The 15,871-nt window shown below is 44.6% G+C and overlaps 1 protein-coding gene across 1 annotated transcript in view; it reads right to left on the bottom strand.

Annotated features, from left to right (window-relative positions):
- The window catches only part of mpl (MPL proto-oncogene, thrombopoietin receptor), a 32,528-nt gene that overhangs the window by 5,986 nt on the left and 10,671 nt on the right, over positions 1 to 15,871 (bottom strand). The window contains exons 7-11 of the mRNA XM_067990007.1: positions 14,113 to 14,288; positions 10,561 to 10,709; positions 7,964 to 8,123; positions 4,730 to 4,820; positions 3,218 to 3,305 (exon numbers count right to left, since the gene is read on the bottom strand). Of these exons, the coding sequence (XP_067846108.1) occupies positions 3,218 to 3,305; positions 4,730 to 4,820; positions 7,964 to 8,123; positions 10,561 to 10,709; positions 14,113 to 14,288 (664 nt within the window). The remainder of the gene's footprint in view (positions 1 to 3,217; positions 3,306 to 4,729; positions 4,821 to 7,963; positions 8,124 to 10,560; positions 10,710 to 14,112; positions 14,289 to 15,871) is intronic.

The raw sequence follows: 15,871 nt of genomic DNA, 5'->3' as shown, positions 1-15,871 counted from the left end.
AGTCCGTGTGGTGAAGGTTCTCCCACAGTGCTGTTAGGTAGGGAGTTCCAGGATTTTGACCCAGTGACGATGAAGGAACGGCAATATATTTGCAAGTTGGGATGGTGTGTGACTTGGAGGGGAACGTGCAGGTGCTGGTGTTCCCACGTGCCTGCTGCCCTTGTCCTTCTAGGTGGTAGAGGTCACGGGTTTGGGAGGTGCTGTCAAAGAAGCCTTGGCTAGTTGCTGCAGTGCATCCTGTGGATGGTACACACTGTAGCCACTGTGCACCGGTGGTGAAGGGAGTGAATGTTTAGGGTGGTGGATGGGGTACCAATCAAGTGAGCTGGTTTGTCCTGGATGGTATCGAGCTTCTTGAGTGTTGTTGGAGCTGCATTCATCTAGGCAAGTGGAGAGTATTCCATCACACTCCTGACTTGTGCTTTGTAGATGGTGGAAAGGCTTTGGGGAGTCAGGAGGTGAGTTACTCGCCACAGAATACCCAGCCTCTCTGCTCTTGTAGCCACACTATTTATATGGCTGGTCCAGTTAAGTTTCTGGTCAATGGTGACCCCCAGGATGTTGATGGTGGGGGATTCGCTTATGGTAATGCCGTTGAATGTCAAGGGGAGGTGGTTAGACTCTCTCTTGTTAGAGATGGTCATTGCCTGGCACTTGTCTGGCGCGAATGTTACTTGCCACTTATCAGCCCAAGCCTGGATGTTGTCCAGGTCTTGCTGCATGCGGGCACGGACTGCTTATCTGAGGGGTTGCAAATGGAACTGAACACTGCATTGGAACATAGGAACAAGAGTAGGCCATTTAGCCCCTTGAGTCTGTTCCACCATTCAATGAGATCCTGGCTGATCTGTGACCTAACTCCATATATCCACCTTAGCCCTGTATCCCTTAATTCCTTTGGTTAACAAAAATCTATCAATCTCAGATTTAAAATTAACAACTGAGCTAGCACCTACTGCTGTTTGATGAAAAGAGTTACAAACTTCTACCACCCTTTGCATGTAGAAGTGCTTCCTAGCTTCACTCCTGAAAGTCTTGGCTCTAATTTTTAGGCTATGTCCCCTCGTCCTAGACTCCCCAAACAGCAGAAATAGTTTCTCTCTATCTACCCTATCAGTTCCCCTTAATATCTTGAAAACTTCTATCAACTCACCCCTTAATCTTCTAAATATGCACAACATGCACTGCATTTCCTTTATCTATACACTCCAGTATTCCCTCCAAGAACTCTATAAAATTTTTCAGACACAACTTGCCTTTTACAAAGCCTACCTGACTGGCCTTTATTTATCCATGTCATTCAAGCTTTTCCCCTATTATAGAAGCTTACATAAGAACATAAGAACATAAGAAATAGGAGCAGGAGTAGGCCAATCGGCCCCTCGAGCTTGCTCCGCCATTCAATAAGATCATGGCTGATCTGATCCCAACCACAAATCTAAAGAACACAAGAAGTAGGAGCAAGACCCGGCCACTCAGCCCCTGGGCCCTCTCCGCCACCCACAGGGCATTGACCGATCCGAACTCAGCTTCATGTTCAATTTCCTGCCCGCTCCCCATAACCCCTAATTCCCTTTACTTCTAGAAAACTGTCTATTTTTGTTTTAAATTTATCTAATGATGTAGCTTCCTGGGGCAGCAAATTCCACAGACCTACTACCCTCTGAGTGAAGAAGTTTCTCCTCATCTCAGTTTTGAAAGAGCAGCCCCTTATTCTAAGATTATGCCCCCTTGTTCTAGTTTCACCCATCTTTGGGAACATCCTTACTGCATCCACCCGATCAAGCCCCTTCACAATCTTATATGTTTCAATAAGATCGCCTCTCATTCTTCTGAACTCCAATGAGTAGAGTCCCAATCTACTCAACCTCTCCTCATATGTCCACCCCCTCATCCCACAATTAATGTTAGACTGACTGGTTTATAGTTGCCTGGTTTATCCACTTCTCCCTTCCGAAGCAGAAGGGTTTCATTGGCAACCTTCCAGCCCTCTGGCACAGCTCCCATACCTAAGGATGTTTAAAAGATTGCGCTCAGAGCCTCTGCTATTTCATTAGGGCTAGGTGCCTTTTCCACTTTCAGTTCCGCCAATTTGTTCAGTACTACTTCCTTATCTATAGTGATTCTATCTAATTGCTGCATATCCTCTTCTTGTACCTAGTATCACACGATAGTTAAAACTGAGGTGAAGTACATACTTAATGGGGGGAATTTTAACCCCTAAGGACGGGTGGGTTGTGGACGGGTGGGAAGGTAAAAATCTTAAAATTCTCAAACCTGGCCCCAACTCGCCTCCAACCTGCTCACTTCCAGTTTTAATGGAGGCGGGTCAGGGCTTGGGTGACTAATCTGCTCTAGGAGGCCGGTCGGTCACTAAAATCTTTTAAGGAGGCTGCAAGCCTCCATTTTGACTCAATTTTTACTTTTAACACATGGAGGCCAAGAATCCTGGGCCATGGGAATCCCAGCAGGTAAAAAGAGGTGAGAAGGTCCAGATCATGAGGAAAGTGCCTTTACTGCACTGCTTCTGGGCCACGAGGAGCAGGAGTGCTTCCCCCCGGCCCACCAAGCTTACCTCACGCGATTGGACCCCCACGATCGGCCAACCTCCACCCCCCCACGATATATGATGCGCCCCAACCCCCCTTATGATATCCCATTCGCCTCACCCCACCCGCGATGTCCTACTCCCCCCCTCCACTATGCCGACTTCCCCCTCCCTCCCCCGTGATCGGCCTCGGATCCAAACTCCGAAGATTCCGATCTCTCCTCGACCTCCGCCCGATCCAAAGCCCAAAGACCCCAATCGCTCCCCAGCTGCTTTCCCGCCCGACAGGCAGTCAGTCTGTCAATCTGGATGGCTGTCGGGCGCGAAACCTGTTGAAAAAATTTTAAAGACGTCCTACCGTTAAAATCAGCAGAATGTGTGGGAAACCCTTACTTCCGGGTTTCCCGTTCGGAAATCCTCCCCCCCGCTCTCTTCCCGGCTCCAAGTTAATTTCCATGCCAATATCTCCACCATTTCTTCATCCTCAAAAAGTGATCCCTTCTTCCCTACATTAGAGAGACAAATTGAAAATTTAGCTGCTACCCCATCCCCCAGCTACCAGCTATTTTCCCTGTAAACTCATAGGAGGAGATTCTGATTCATCCTACAACTGCTCTGAAGATGTGTCTTGTTTCCAGTATTGTTTGTATTACTGAATTATCACCTTACTTGGGAGTATTTCTGAAAATCGGTGAGATATCCTTCCAGCAGCCTTTCCAGATTTGGAATCTGTGGCCATAGTTTTTTCTTCATGTTACTGAAAAAGAAAGAACATGATTATCAAAACAAATTAGCATTTTTTGGTAAAGTTACATCATTGCAACCTTTCAGTACTGATTACCTTCTGACTACTGAATACTCTCAGATTACTAAATACCCCAACAACAACTTGCATCTATGTAGCGCCTTTAACATAGTAAAACGTCCCAAGGTGCTTCACAGGAGCGTCATCAGATGAAATTTTACACCGAGCCAAATAAGGAGGTATTAGGACAGGTGATCAAAATCTTGGTCAAAGAGGTAGGTTTTAAGGAACGTCTTAAAGGAGGGGAGAGAGGTAGAGTGGCAGAAAGGTTCAGGGAGGGAATTCCAGAGTTTATGCTCTAGACAGCTGAAGGCACCGCTGCCAATGGTGGGGTGAAGGAAATCGGGGATGCACAAGAGGCCAGAATTGGAGGAACGCGGAGTTCACAGCGAGTTGTAGGGCTGGAGGAGGTTACATAGATAGGGAGGGGCCAGGCCATGGAGGGATTTGAACACAAGAATGATCATTTTAAATTCGGAGCAGTGCTGGGCTGGAATGATTGCTTTCTGAGTGCTGCACATCCTATCATTACCATGTAACCCACAGTACTAAATGCTGTCTGATTAATGATTACTTCCCTAGTACTGACACTCCTTTAATGAATAGGACCACCCTCCACCACAGTATTTTCCATGCTCCCAGTGTTGCGCTCCTTAAAAAAATAATGCTCTTTGATAGCTACAAACTCATTTAGTACTGGAAATTCTCTCAGTGTTAAATATGGTCAGAGTGCAGAGTATCCTTTCAATACTGAGTGCTATATGCACACTGAATGTTGCACCCTCGAACTGCATGCACAGGTTTGAGATTGATTCATGCTTTCAAGTTGTTACATTACAGTGCCAGCTCTGGTGTGAAAATGACAGTAAACTTTTTAGCTTTGGAGAAGAGCTGATGAGACTGATAGCTCTTTACTAACATTGCAGTTGTAGTGCAGCGGGTGTGAAGCCAAATCCATTGGAAACTACATCCTTGAGGAGGTCTCACCACTTGCCAGAATATTGTATGCCCCCAGATTGGCGACTTCTTTGGCTGCTTTCTAACATAATTTTTAATTTCAGTTTTTATTCCTGCTTTTTAAAGTACAATTATTAAAATAATAAGCACACTACTTAATTCATTTAACACTGTGTGCACAGCCAAAAGTGGGTGTGCTTGATTTCAGTGGGCTGTGTCCCTGATTGCTTGGATCAGAGATTGAGAGGTACGATCTATCGAACTGTATGGAGTTGAGCGCAGTGACACACTCCCTATCCACAGTCTGCTAATGAGTTCCACTGATTTATCCTTTGCAGGTGGAGAGACGGATTGGCCCCTCTAAGTCTATGTTATGGAGATTTTGAATTAGGTTTGCCTGAATATATTGTTACTGGTACCTGTAAACATTTGGAAAGATGAGATGGGACACAAAAAGTGCTATTGCCAACAGAAGTGCGACACCAACAACAAGAGACACTGCAATCGGATCTGTCAGAGAAAGGGATTTGAGTTAGAGCATTTATATAACACCTTATCACGTCACTCAGAGCTTCATACAGCAAATTATTTTGAAGTGCAGTGAATATCGTTATGGAGGAAATATAGTAGCTATCCTATGCACATCAATGTATATCACAAACAGCACAAAATGATTGACCGCTTTGGGCATGATTTTAGCCTGGAAAAATGGGTGGGTTGGGGGTTGGGGGGGGCAGTAATAATTGCAAAAATTTAAAATCCGTTCCCAACCTGCCTCCAACCCTCCCATTTCCGGTTTTCACGGAGGCGGGATGAGGGGCGGGCGACCAACCCACTCTCAAGAGGCAGGTCGGGCATTAAAAACTCGGGCTGCGGGCCTTCATTTTCAAAGCTTTTTTGATTTTAGCCCCTGGGGACCGGGATTCCCTGGCCTTCATCTTCATGATACGTGAGAGGAGATGAGAAGGCTCAAAACTGCAGGTAAGTGCCTTTATAGCACAGCTTGTGGGCCTGGAGGAACAGGAGTGCTTTCCCCAGGCCCAACAACCCTACCTGCAGCCACCCCCCACCACGATCTCCGACTCCCCCCCCATGATCTCCGACCCTGCCACGATCCCCGACTCACCCCTACGATCTCTGACCCCACGATGACCCCTGACCCCGACCCCCCTTGATGACTGACCCTCCCCCGATGACTGAACACCCCCAATGACTGACCTCCCCCCCCAGTGACTGACCCCTGTGATGACTGACAGCCCCCTGATGACTGGCCCCCCTGCTGACTTCTGACCCCCCGTTACCCTCGACCCCTGTGACCCGACCTCCCACCCCATGACCCCCGACCCCCTCCCAATCTAACACTTACCTAATCACGTCCTCTTCCTGGGTCTTCTCATGTCCGACTGAGAGCAAGCCTGTCAACCAGGCTGGCCTGTTGGGCTGGAAACCGACACCAAAATTGTAAGGACGTCCGGGAAACCCGTACTTCAGGGTTTCCCGACAGGAATTCCATCTCCCCTACCCCCGGGCTAAAATCATGCCCTTCATCTGTTTTTGGTAGTGTTGGTTGAGGGAAAAATGTTGGCCGTGACACTGGGAAATTTCCTTGCTCTACTTCGAAAACTGCTCTGGGATCTTTAACATTCCCAGCTTTGAGGTTTTGAAAGTGTCAACTTGGTTCAGTTGGTAACTCACTCGCCTCTGAGTTAGCTTGTGGGTTCAAATCAAACTCCAGGACTTTAGCACATACTTTAGACTCACTCTGCAGTACAGTACTGAGGGAATTACATAGAATATACAGCACAGAAACAGGTCATTCGGCCCATCAGGTCCATGCCGGTGTTTATGCTCCACATGAGCCTCCTCCCTCCCTACTTCATCTAACCCCATCAGCATATCCTTCTATTCCTTTCTCCCTCACGTGCTTATCTAGCTTCCCCTTAAATGCATCTATGCTATTCGCCTCAACTACTCCTTGTGATAGCAAGTTCCACATTCTAACCACTCTCTGGGTAAAGAAGTTTCTCCTGAATTCCCTATTGGATTTGTTACTGACTATCTTATATTTATGGCTCCTAGTTCTGATCACCCCCACAAGTGGAAGCATCCAAACTCTTTTCATAATCTTAAAGACCTCTATCAGGTCACCTCTCAGTCTTCTCTTTTCTAAAGAAAAGAGTCCCAGCCTGCTTAATCTTTCCTGTTAGTTATAGCTTCTCAGTTCTGGCATCATTGTAGTAAATCTTTTTTGCGCCTTCTCCAGTGCCTCTATATCCTTTTTATAATATGAAGACCAGAACTGTTCACAGTACTCCAGTACTCCAAGTGTGATTGAACCAAAGTTCTATACAAGTTTCATATAACTTCTCTGCTTTTCAATTCTATCCCTCTAGAAATGAACCCCAGTGCTTGGTTTGCTTTTTTTATGGCCTTATTATCCTGCGTCGATACTTGTAGTGATTTGTGTTTCTGTACTCCTAGATCCTTCTACTCCTCTATCCCATTTAGGCTCTTATTATCCAAGGAGTATGTGGCATCTTTATTCTTCCTACCAAAATGTACCATCTCACACTTATCTATATTGAAATTCATTTGCCAATTACACGCCCATTCGGCAAGTTTATTAATGTCTTCCTGTATTTTGTAGCAGTCCCCCTCAGTATTAACTATGTCTCCCAATTTGGCGTTTTCCACAAATTTTGAAATTGTACTTCCGATTCCCGAGTCCAAATCGTTTATGTAAATTGTGAACAACAGTGGTCCCAGCCCCGATCTTTGTGGAACACCACTTCCCACCTTTAGCCAGTCTGAGTAACAGTGCTGCATTGTCAGGAGATGAGAAATTACACGGGGCCCGGACTGTCTGCCCCAGTGGGGGTCCACTCCACCAGCATAAGTGTGGCAGAGCAGAACCCCCAGTTGCTCTAGTCCCAAGCCAGAGACCCTTCCTCCCAAATCCTGGGCAAAGGGTTATTTACATGACCAGAGCAGTGCACTGCACCTGCAAGAACACTTCAGCTGTACCTCCCCGATCCATGTACTGGAAGGTAGAATGGCCTAAAGTCACTCTGCTAGGGGAAGCCCAAAGCCCATCTCAGGGCTGTAGTGAAAAAAAAGAATGTCTTCAGCTCCAAGGGAAGCCATGCAAAATGTAAGCTTTCTCTCAGGAACTTCTAGGGCCTTTACTGGGGCCTCAGTAGTGCTCATGTCAGCTCGCAGCTGGGCTTTGTTCCTCTGAGGCCTATGGGGGGGGGGGGGGGGGCGTGTAAAGGGTAGAATTTCCTGGGGAAACCTGGGAACTCCCCCAGACACATCCCCTTGACGTGGGCTGAAGATCAAACCAGGGTCCCCCCATCAGAATTTAAAAGGTCAGTCTAAATGGGGTGGAATCCTGCCTGGAACTGTGTTCTGTCCCAATTTCTCACGCCTTCTCACAACTATAAATTGAGCTTTCTGCCTGTCTGAACCCAGGAAATTTGGGGGCAAAATTCGACAACTTAGTAGGAATTGTTGCTTGTTTTTTGCATTTCAGAACAAAAATGTACAAATTGGAAAAAGTTCTGTTAAGAATAAGCACTACAAAATATAAGAAAGTCCAGAGCATGTCTTGACAATAACATTGGCATTGCTGTATTGGAGTATGTCACACTTACTCGTTGGGCCTGGGATTGTTGCAGTGAAAGTGTCTGACCAACTGCTCCAGTATCCTCTGTACGTGACTCCATTGGGTTTGGCTCTGAGCTGCATATAATATGTTTTACTGTGGGGAAGGTCCAGCACTTCACTGTGCAGTGGCTTCTGGGTAAGTAGTGTCTAGAAAGGAATACCAGGAAATTCTAAACATGGTCCAAGCCAGTCTTTACTTTCACTGAATATATTGACCACTAGGCTGACAGTGACTAACTGAGATAATGCAAAAGCATTAATATTTTCTATTTTGTTGCATTCTACTTTTTGAAATAATTTATCTTGGTATTACTTTAACCATGTGGTACCAACTCACATCATCTTAATCATGTGCTGTACCTCACATAAGCTCAGTGCTGCTGTCTCTCATCATCTTTTTCAGGCACAATGAAAGAGCTGTGGACAACAGAAATTGTTGACTAGCCACAGGTGTGGCAACGGTGACTCCATTTTAGCCACATGCACTAATTTTAGTAGAAAAAGCCTCATTTATATTCCCACAGCACAGGTAAATGCACTTCACATGTGTACATTTACTTAACAAACATCTATCACCGTTCAGCAAGCAAGCAGGTAAAGCACTCACAACGATCAAAAAACACTTGTAGACTCTGCTTTTCATCTTATCATTTTACCAACAAATGTACAAAAAGGTTAAAGTACACATGCGAATATGAGTATTGAGACCACATGCCCAACAACGGTGTTATTACTCATCTTTTATTTACTAATCAGAAATGCAGTTAGCCACATCTGTTTCCCAATTAGCCACGTGTGGCTAACGTACTAGACAACACTGTTTTAACGGTAACTATGCATTAACTTTCTCAAAGAATAATCAAACATTACAGATTCACAACATTAACTTCACATGAAGTAAGCATGCTGCAGGCTCATACCAGGGAGTAAGTACACTGTGTACTTGCACCGACTTCCTCGAGCGGAATAGACTTGAGTGGAATGCTACGAATCTTCCCAAAACAGAGCACCTGGCCAAAAAGATCCCTTTGTATCATATATGAAAAGAATAAATAGCCACAGACCCCTAACAGTGTGCTGTGGACTACACTTGTCACTGCACCTCAGAGACAGCCTTGTCCAGTTACCATCACCTTTTGCTTTTTATGTCTAACCAATTTTGAATCAAGACAAAAATTTGACAATTAATTATATGTGCATTGATCTTTTATGAAAATCTTAGTGGTAAGGGAAAATTCAGTGATCTGATGCTCCCTTTGGGGAGCTACACTCCAAGCAGAGAGCCACATTTAAAGGGAGTGTGGGCCTGTGAATCAGCACTATTGAGCTGTAGCCCTAACTTTGACCTGCACTTCCCTTGAGTGCGTTCCCTCACTGGAAATGTGGGGTTGATGAATTTACTCTGTAGATCTTTATTAAATGCCTTGTGAAATACATAACTCTTATAAACAAAGTTAGTTACCTCCTCAAAGGGTCCTAATAAATTTGAGAGGTGACTATGATGACTTCTCACTTTGACCTCATTCTTTTTCTAAAATTAACTGACAGTACGGTAAAATTCACTGGACCTCCGCCACTGGTCACTGGAGAAGACGAGTAAAATTCACTGGTCTTCTCCACCACTGCTTTAACTTAGCTTGTCTATAATTCTCTGATTCGTGTTAAAAGTCCAGATGACAAGAACTATTCTCTAATCTTCAGTAGCCTCAAAAAACATTAACCAGTTCACCACTCCCTTCAATAAGTCTCAGGTTTGTCCACATGGTCATTATTGTATGCAAAATTATTCAAAATGGACACAGACACGGTGACTGTGACTGATGTTTAAGTGGAGAATCTCATTAAGCAGGAAGCATTCTGATCTAGATATGTATCAGTGTTGTCAGTGTTAGGTGGAGTGTTTGCTGGCTCAGGGTGATGGCTCTCTTAATTCCATTTTATTTTCTTTATGAAATAGATTTTACAGAAAATTACAAGCTCCTGATAATTCCACCCCCCCCCCCACCCGCCCCAATCAATGTGGTTTTCCATTTGTCCATCTCACACTCCCATTCCTGTCACACATTGCTTGTTACTCTTTCACTCAGTCCTTTGTCCCCTTTCCCCTGTGTCTCACTATCGACTCACCCTTCCTTGGCTTACTGGTTCGCCCATGTCCCACTCACCAGAGTGGATTTTGACCTTTTTGGTGAGCAACCGGGTGTCCCAATGCAGCTTGCCGGATTGAGGCCTCTCACTATCGGGTCGCCCTGACCACCATCAAGGTAAGTACCAGGATTGAGCAGGGGGGGGGGAAATCCCGGGGCATCAGCGGTCCACATTATTTTTGTGGGGCCTGGAAGAGCACACTCCGACCAGTTCTGACCTAAATTGACAAGCGGGGTCCTAGCACCCTGATTTGCATAATAAAAAGGGCGTACAGCCTGAGACAGATGGGCGCTTTGGGCGCCCGGGGTTAGGCCCCTTTTAGAACATCACCGGCCTCTTCATTGCTGTTAATGGGGCGGCAAAGTTCACTTCTATCGCCTGGCATTAACGCCAGGCGATAGAAGTGAACCTTGACTCCACCCACTGATCCACTCACCTTCCAGCCAGTGCCATTTTCCTCAGAATATCTGATCTGATAAATCATTTGTCCCAGGAGCTTCCTGATTGGTGGCTCCCAAAAGAGACGTAGTTTCCCACCAGATAGGCTGATATCAGTCTTCACGATTCTTGGGGGATCGGGACGAACTATGAGATTTAAATAAAAAGGAAAAAAGATGCATTAGTTTTATTATATTAACAGATAAGAGAGCTGTTTCAAGAAACCTCATTAGGATTTACCTCAGTTACAGTTTAAAGACACCACCCACCTAGCACAAAAGGGACCATCTGTTTTGCATGTATCTTCACAGAGTATTATTATCACTAATTTTAACATAGGAAATCTAGGCAGCTCTTTAAACTCCTGGACTCTCAGTGCCACCTCGCGCTGTCCCTGAGGAGGCTGCGGTGGAGACGAGACCGTCACCCATCTCCTTCTGGAATGTGCCTTTGCAAAGAAGGTCTGGAGAGAGATGCAGTGGTATCTGTCCAGGTTCGTCCCGAGCAGTTCCGTAACGCAGGATTCTGTGCTCTACGGGCTGTTCCCGGGGACACACACTGAGACGGACATCAACTGCTGCTGGAAGACCATCAACTCGGTGAAAGACGCCCTTTGGTCTGCCCGAAATTTGCTGGTCTTCCAGTGCAAGGAGCTATCCTTGACCGAGTGTTGCAGACTGGCACATTCCAAGGTCCAGGACTACGTGCTCAGGGATGCACTGAGGATGGGTGTGGCCACTGCAAAGGCTCTGTGGGGAAAGGCAACCATTTAGAGCCTTCCCGCCATTGTATACCGAGGGGCTGCAATCAGGGAAAAACCCCATCGGGCAGAATGTAAAATTCTAATTGATGTAATGTAACTGAAATGAATCTGTAATGCACCTGTAAAGAATCTGTAATGTACCTGTTATCAATAATCTGTATTGAGTGGAATGCAATGAGGCACCCTAGAGTGTCATGAACTATAATTATGTCCAATGTGTTCATTGAACTGTACTTGATGGAACCTGCAAATTGTATGATCTGTATTGTGTCCGTTTGGAATGTGATATGACAACTGTATTGTATGTATTGTTGCAAATTTTATGAATAAAGTATATTTTTTGAAAAAAAAAATCTAGGCAGCTCTTTAAATGTGGTAGAGAAGATTTAAATGCCGGAAATAAGGTGAGGAAATTAGGTGGTATGCAGTGGGGGTTGGCGGATCAAGTAGAAAGAGTGTACAATAGAGCCCATGAAGACGAGAAATATGTAGGCAAATGTAGGCAAAGCCACAGGGTAGCACAGGTGAGCACGGAATTGTGAAGGAAATGCAAAAGTTGATCAAATAGATAGGTTAGAGGTAGGGTTGCCAACCCTCCAGGTTTGCCCTGGAGTCTCCAGGAATTAAAGATTAATCTCCAGGACACTGCTTCGAGCAACCTGGAAGAAAAATTGTAGGGTGTTAAAAAAATTCTGTGGGTTTTCCATTTTCTTTGAACACTTTTGTTTATTAGTTATAAAAATGATTGGAGATGGGGGAGAAATGGTTGTTTGACTGACAGTCGGGTAGTGAAGAGTCTGTTCGCTTTCCAATTGGTGTGGGAAGGTGGTGCATCTCGAGGATGGATGTGTTGGGTGACCAATAGCGGGAGCGTGGGGACGGGGCTGTTGGAGGTGGGAGGTCATGTGATGAAACCTCCAGGAGTACGTTCAATTAGAGTTGGCAACCCTAGTTAGAGGTGGAAATATAGTTAAGCTGCTGGAGAGTCCAAAAGGGAAGGCGGATATAAAAGAACAAGAGAGCACTGATGGACTGGATGACCACTGAGGCGGGCGAAGACAGCATGAGCCAGAGGGACAGATCAAATTGGAAGAAAGAGTAAACAGCAACAAGGGTATATCTGAAGCAAAGGAGCAGATACAACCAGGTGAGCGGGTAGGAGTCAGAGCATGTGGAAGTCTGAGAATGTTAGCAGTGCAAGGAGCGATATTGATGGAGACATATACAGGCCAATTCTGAGCTCCCGGGGAGGAGCCAGGCTTGCAGGGAGTGCATCATGGGAAATGGCAGGCTTGCAGTCTGAGGCCTACAGTTTGTCATACTGCCTATTTTTAGAAGTGTGATGCCTCATAATACTGAGAGACAATTGGAATGTACTCTCACAGTAAAAATAATAGCCCTGGAAATCTGCAAACTTTCTGGCAGATTTGAGGCGCATTCAGGGCAGGCAGAGACTCGTGGTGGAAATTGGAACAGCACCCAGTTGTGCTGGGTCTCTGCCCGTTTAAGCTAGTGTTGTCTATCTGTGACCTCATAAATGGAGGCAGCATCAGAGGGATGACGTCACCCACCGGAAATCCCACTCGTCCCACTTCTGGTGCACCCAACGTACTGTATGCCTGGTGCACATGTACAGTACCTTTCAGTAGCACAAGTGGGGCCCACAAAAGTGTTTCAGGCTGGTTATATAGCTTGGAACACTGAAGAAACTCACTTAGCCATTGTGGAATTGGCTTTCCGAGAAAGGGGTCAGTTTCCACTTGTCACCAAACTCTTCAGCCAGACCTACCGGCTATGCTTCCAAGTGACTTTCCACTACCATGATTACCTTAACCCCTTCCCATCACCTATCAGGTGTCTCAACTGTGCCAACAACTTGCATTTGCCTGATGCCGGGAAATCTAATGAGATTAAGCAGTTCACTCTTGGGTGCTTTAGAAGTCCTGCTCTGCCATTGTTATAGTTTAGGAGCAGGGTTGTAGAATTTGGGGACCAATGTTTTCTGTTATATCAAAATTGAACTGTAATTATTTAAAATAAAAAATATTACATAGATTAAAACCAAGAACCATAGGATGGGAATATTTTTGACATTTGAATTTTTATCTTGGAATGAATTCATTTTGTGCATGTATAATGTCAGCCTTGGCTCAATGGTAGCACTCTGGCATCTGGATCAGAAGGTTGTGGGTTCAAGTCTCACAGCAGAGACTTGAGAACAAATAATCTAGGCTGACAGTTCAGTGCAGTGCTGAAGGAGTGTTGCACTGTCGGAGGTGCCATCTTTCAGATGACATGTTAAACCGAGGCCCTGTCTGCCCTCTCAGCTGGATGTAAAAGATCCCATGGCACTATTTGAAGAAGAGCAGGGGAGTTGTCCCAGTGTCCAAGCCAACATTTATCCCTCAACCAACATCACTAAAACAGATTAACTGGTCATTATCACATTGCTGTTTGTGGGATCTTGCTGTGTGCAAATTGGCTGCTGCGTTTCCTACATTACAACAGTGACTACACTTCAAAAGTACTTCATTGGCTGTAAAGCGCTTTGGGACGTCTTGAGGTCGTGAAAGGCGCTACATTAATGATGTTTCTTTTTATAACATTAGGAAGTGAGATCTGGGTGCAAATCTTCAATTGGTGTATACGTGTGCTGGGAAGGGGTAGAGATGGTTGCTACAACAGAGACATCACAGAATTATGGTAATTATATGTACTGTAGACAGGTGTGGTCTGTATACCGTGATGTTACGGTATCCATAGTAGCTGTAATCCTCTCTCACTTACCAACATTTTCAGTCCTGAAGGGTTTTTTATAAAACGTCTGTATGTGATGTGGGTAGGATGCATTAATGATAATGACAGTCTTATTGACTTCTGATGTTGCAATCATGCAATGGTAGGTGATGGCATCACCTGTGGTAGCGTTTCTTTGATTGCTGCATAGTTTCCACTCCACCTCTCTGACAGAAAAATAAATGACTTGTTAAATAAATTGCAGCAAAATACAAAGCAGAAAATGGTTAGATGCCTGCCCATAAATCTTTGATAAAATTAGGGATTAGTCACTTACCCTGCTCTGGCTTCTCCTATTTATTTTTGGTACGAGCTGCACAAGCACAGCAATAGGATATGTTGCAAGCTACATAAATCTATAAATAACTGAGTAATAGGCAGATGAACTACTAGCTGTGAGACCACGCTCATTAGTATATGGAAATAAAGCCTGTTATCTAGGAGGAAAGCCCCACAGAAATGGGACATGCCAATTTCTATAACACAGTCTGATATACTCCTCACCTCTACCCATATACAAAGTAAATCATTATAACAGTCTCATGGGAACATAGGAACAGGAGTAGGCCATTCAGCCCTTCGAGCCTGTTCCGTCATTCAATTAGATCATTGATGATCTGTATCTTAACTCCATCTACCCTCCTTGGGTCTGAAACCCTTAATAACCCTTGCCTAACAAAAATCTATCAATCTCAGTTTTGAAATTTTCAATTGACCCCTAGCCTCAACAGCTTTTTGGAGGCAGGGAGTTCCAGATTTCCACTACCCTTTGCGTGATGAAGTGCTTTCTGACATCATTCCAGAACGGCCTGGCTCTAATTTTAAGGTTATACCCCTTGTTCTGGACTCCCAATAGTTTATCTCTATCTACCCTATCAAATCCTTTAATCATCTTTACCACTTCAATTAGAGCACCCCTTAATCTTCAATGTTCAGGGGAATACAAGCCTTAGTGTATGCAACCTGTCCTCACAATTTAACCCTTTTTGCCCCAGACTGGAGATCTGTATGCACTCAACATCTGAGTATCAAGTATGTACTTTCACTTATACCTGCTACTGACCACAAGGAGGATCTTTGGATTCATCCACTTATTGTGCAAGGGAAGAAGCTGTGTTCTCACTATTATTGACCATAGGGAGCCTGTAGTCAGTTTTATTGACCACATGGACATTCGCTCCATTTTCTTTGACCACAAAGAGACTCTGTACATGTCCATACAAGTCTGACTCACAGTTCAAATAGAGAAGATTTTTACTAGATGCTCTAATTGTAAAAATTAGTTAATTGAACTCACTTTTCAAAAATATGAGAAAGCCACTTGGAGACTTTTCTTACCTTTCCATAAGAACAGAATAGATTTAGATGATGTAAGAGGAATTAATTACACCAAAGTAAATTTTTAATCTGGACAACGGGTGAAACCTCAAGAGCACATGGCATAGGGGGCAAAAAGAAATGGATTAATAGGGCTGACTGTAGGAAACCAGACCAGTTTCCTCCAACAGACAGTTGAAACACTGAATTCTGGCAACCTTTTTAATTTAAAGATACTCCAAAATGCCTCCTTCTAAACATTTTCCACTTTTATCACTTACTCGAGGAGAGTGTTTACTCCCTCATAATAGATTCAAAAGATGAAATTCTGTTCAGATTGGAGCATAGTCAGATGAGTTAATCAGATCTGTTTTGGCATCTACTTTAGAATAGAGAACCCAGAAAACCACAAGAACATCTGATCACCCCACAG

Source organism: Heptranchias perlo, chromosome 9 (assembly GCF_035084215.1).
Source record: "Heptranchias perlo isolate sHepPer1 chromosome 9, sHepPer1.hap1, whole genome shotgun sequence".
In the NCBI taxonomy this organism is placed as follows: domain Eukaryota; kingdom Metazoa; phylum Chordata; class Chondrichthyes; order Hexanchiformes; family Hexanchidae; genus Heptranchias; species Heptranchias perlo.
Note: the sequence above shows the minus strand (reverse complement) of the source record. Positions and strands in the feature narration are given on the sequence as shown.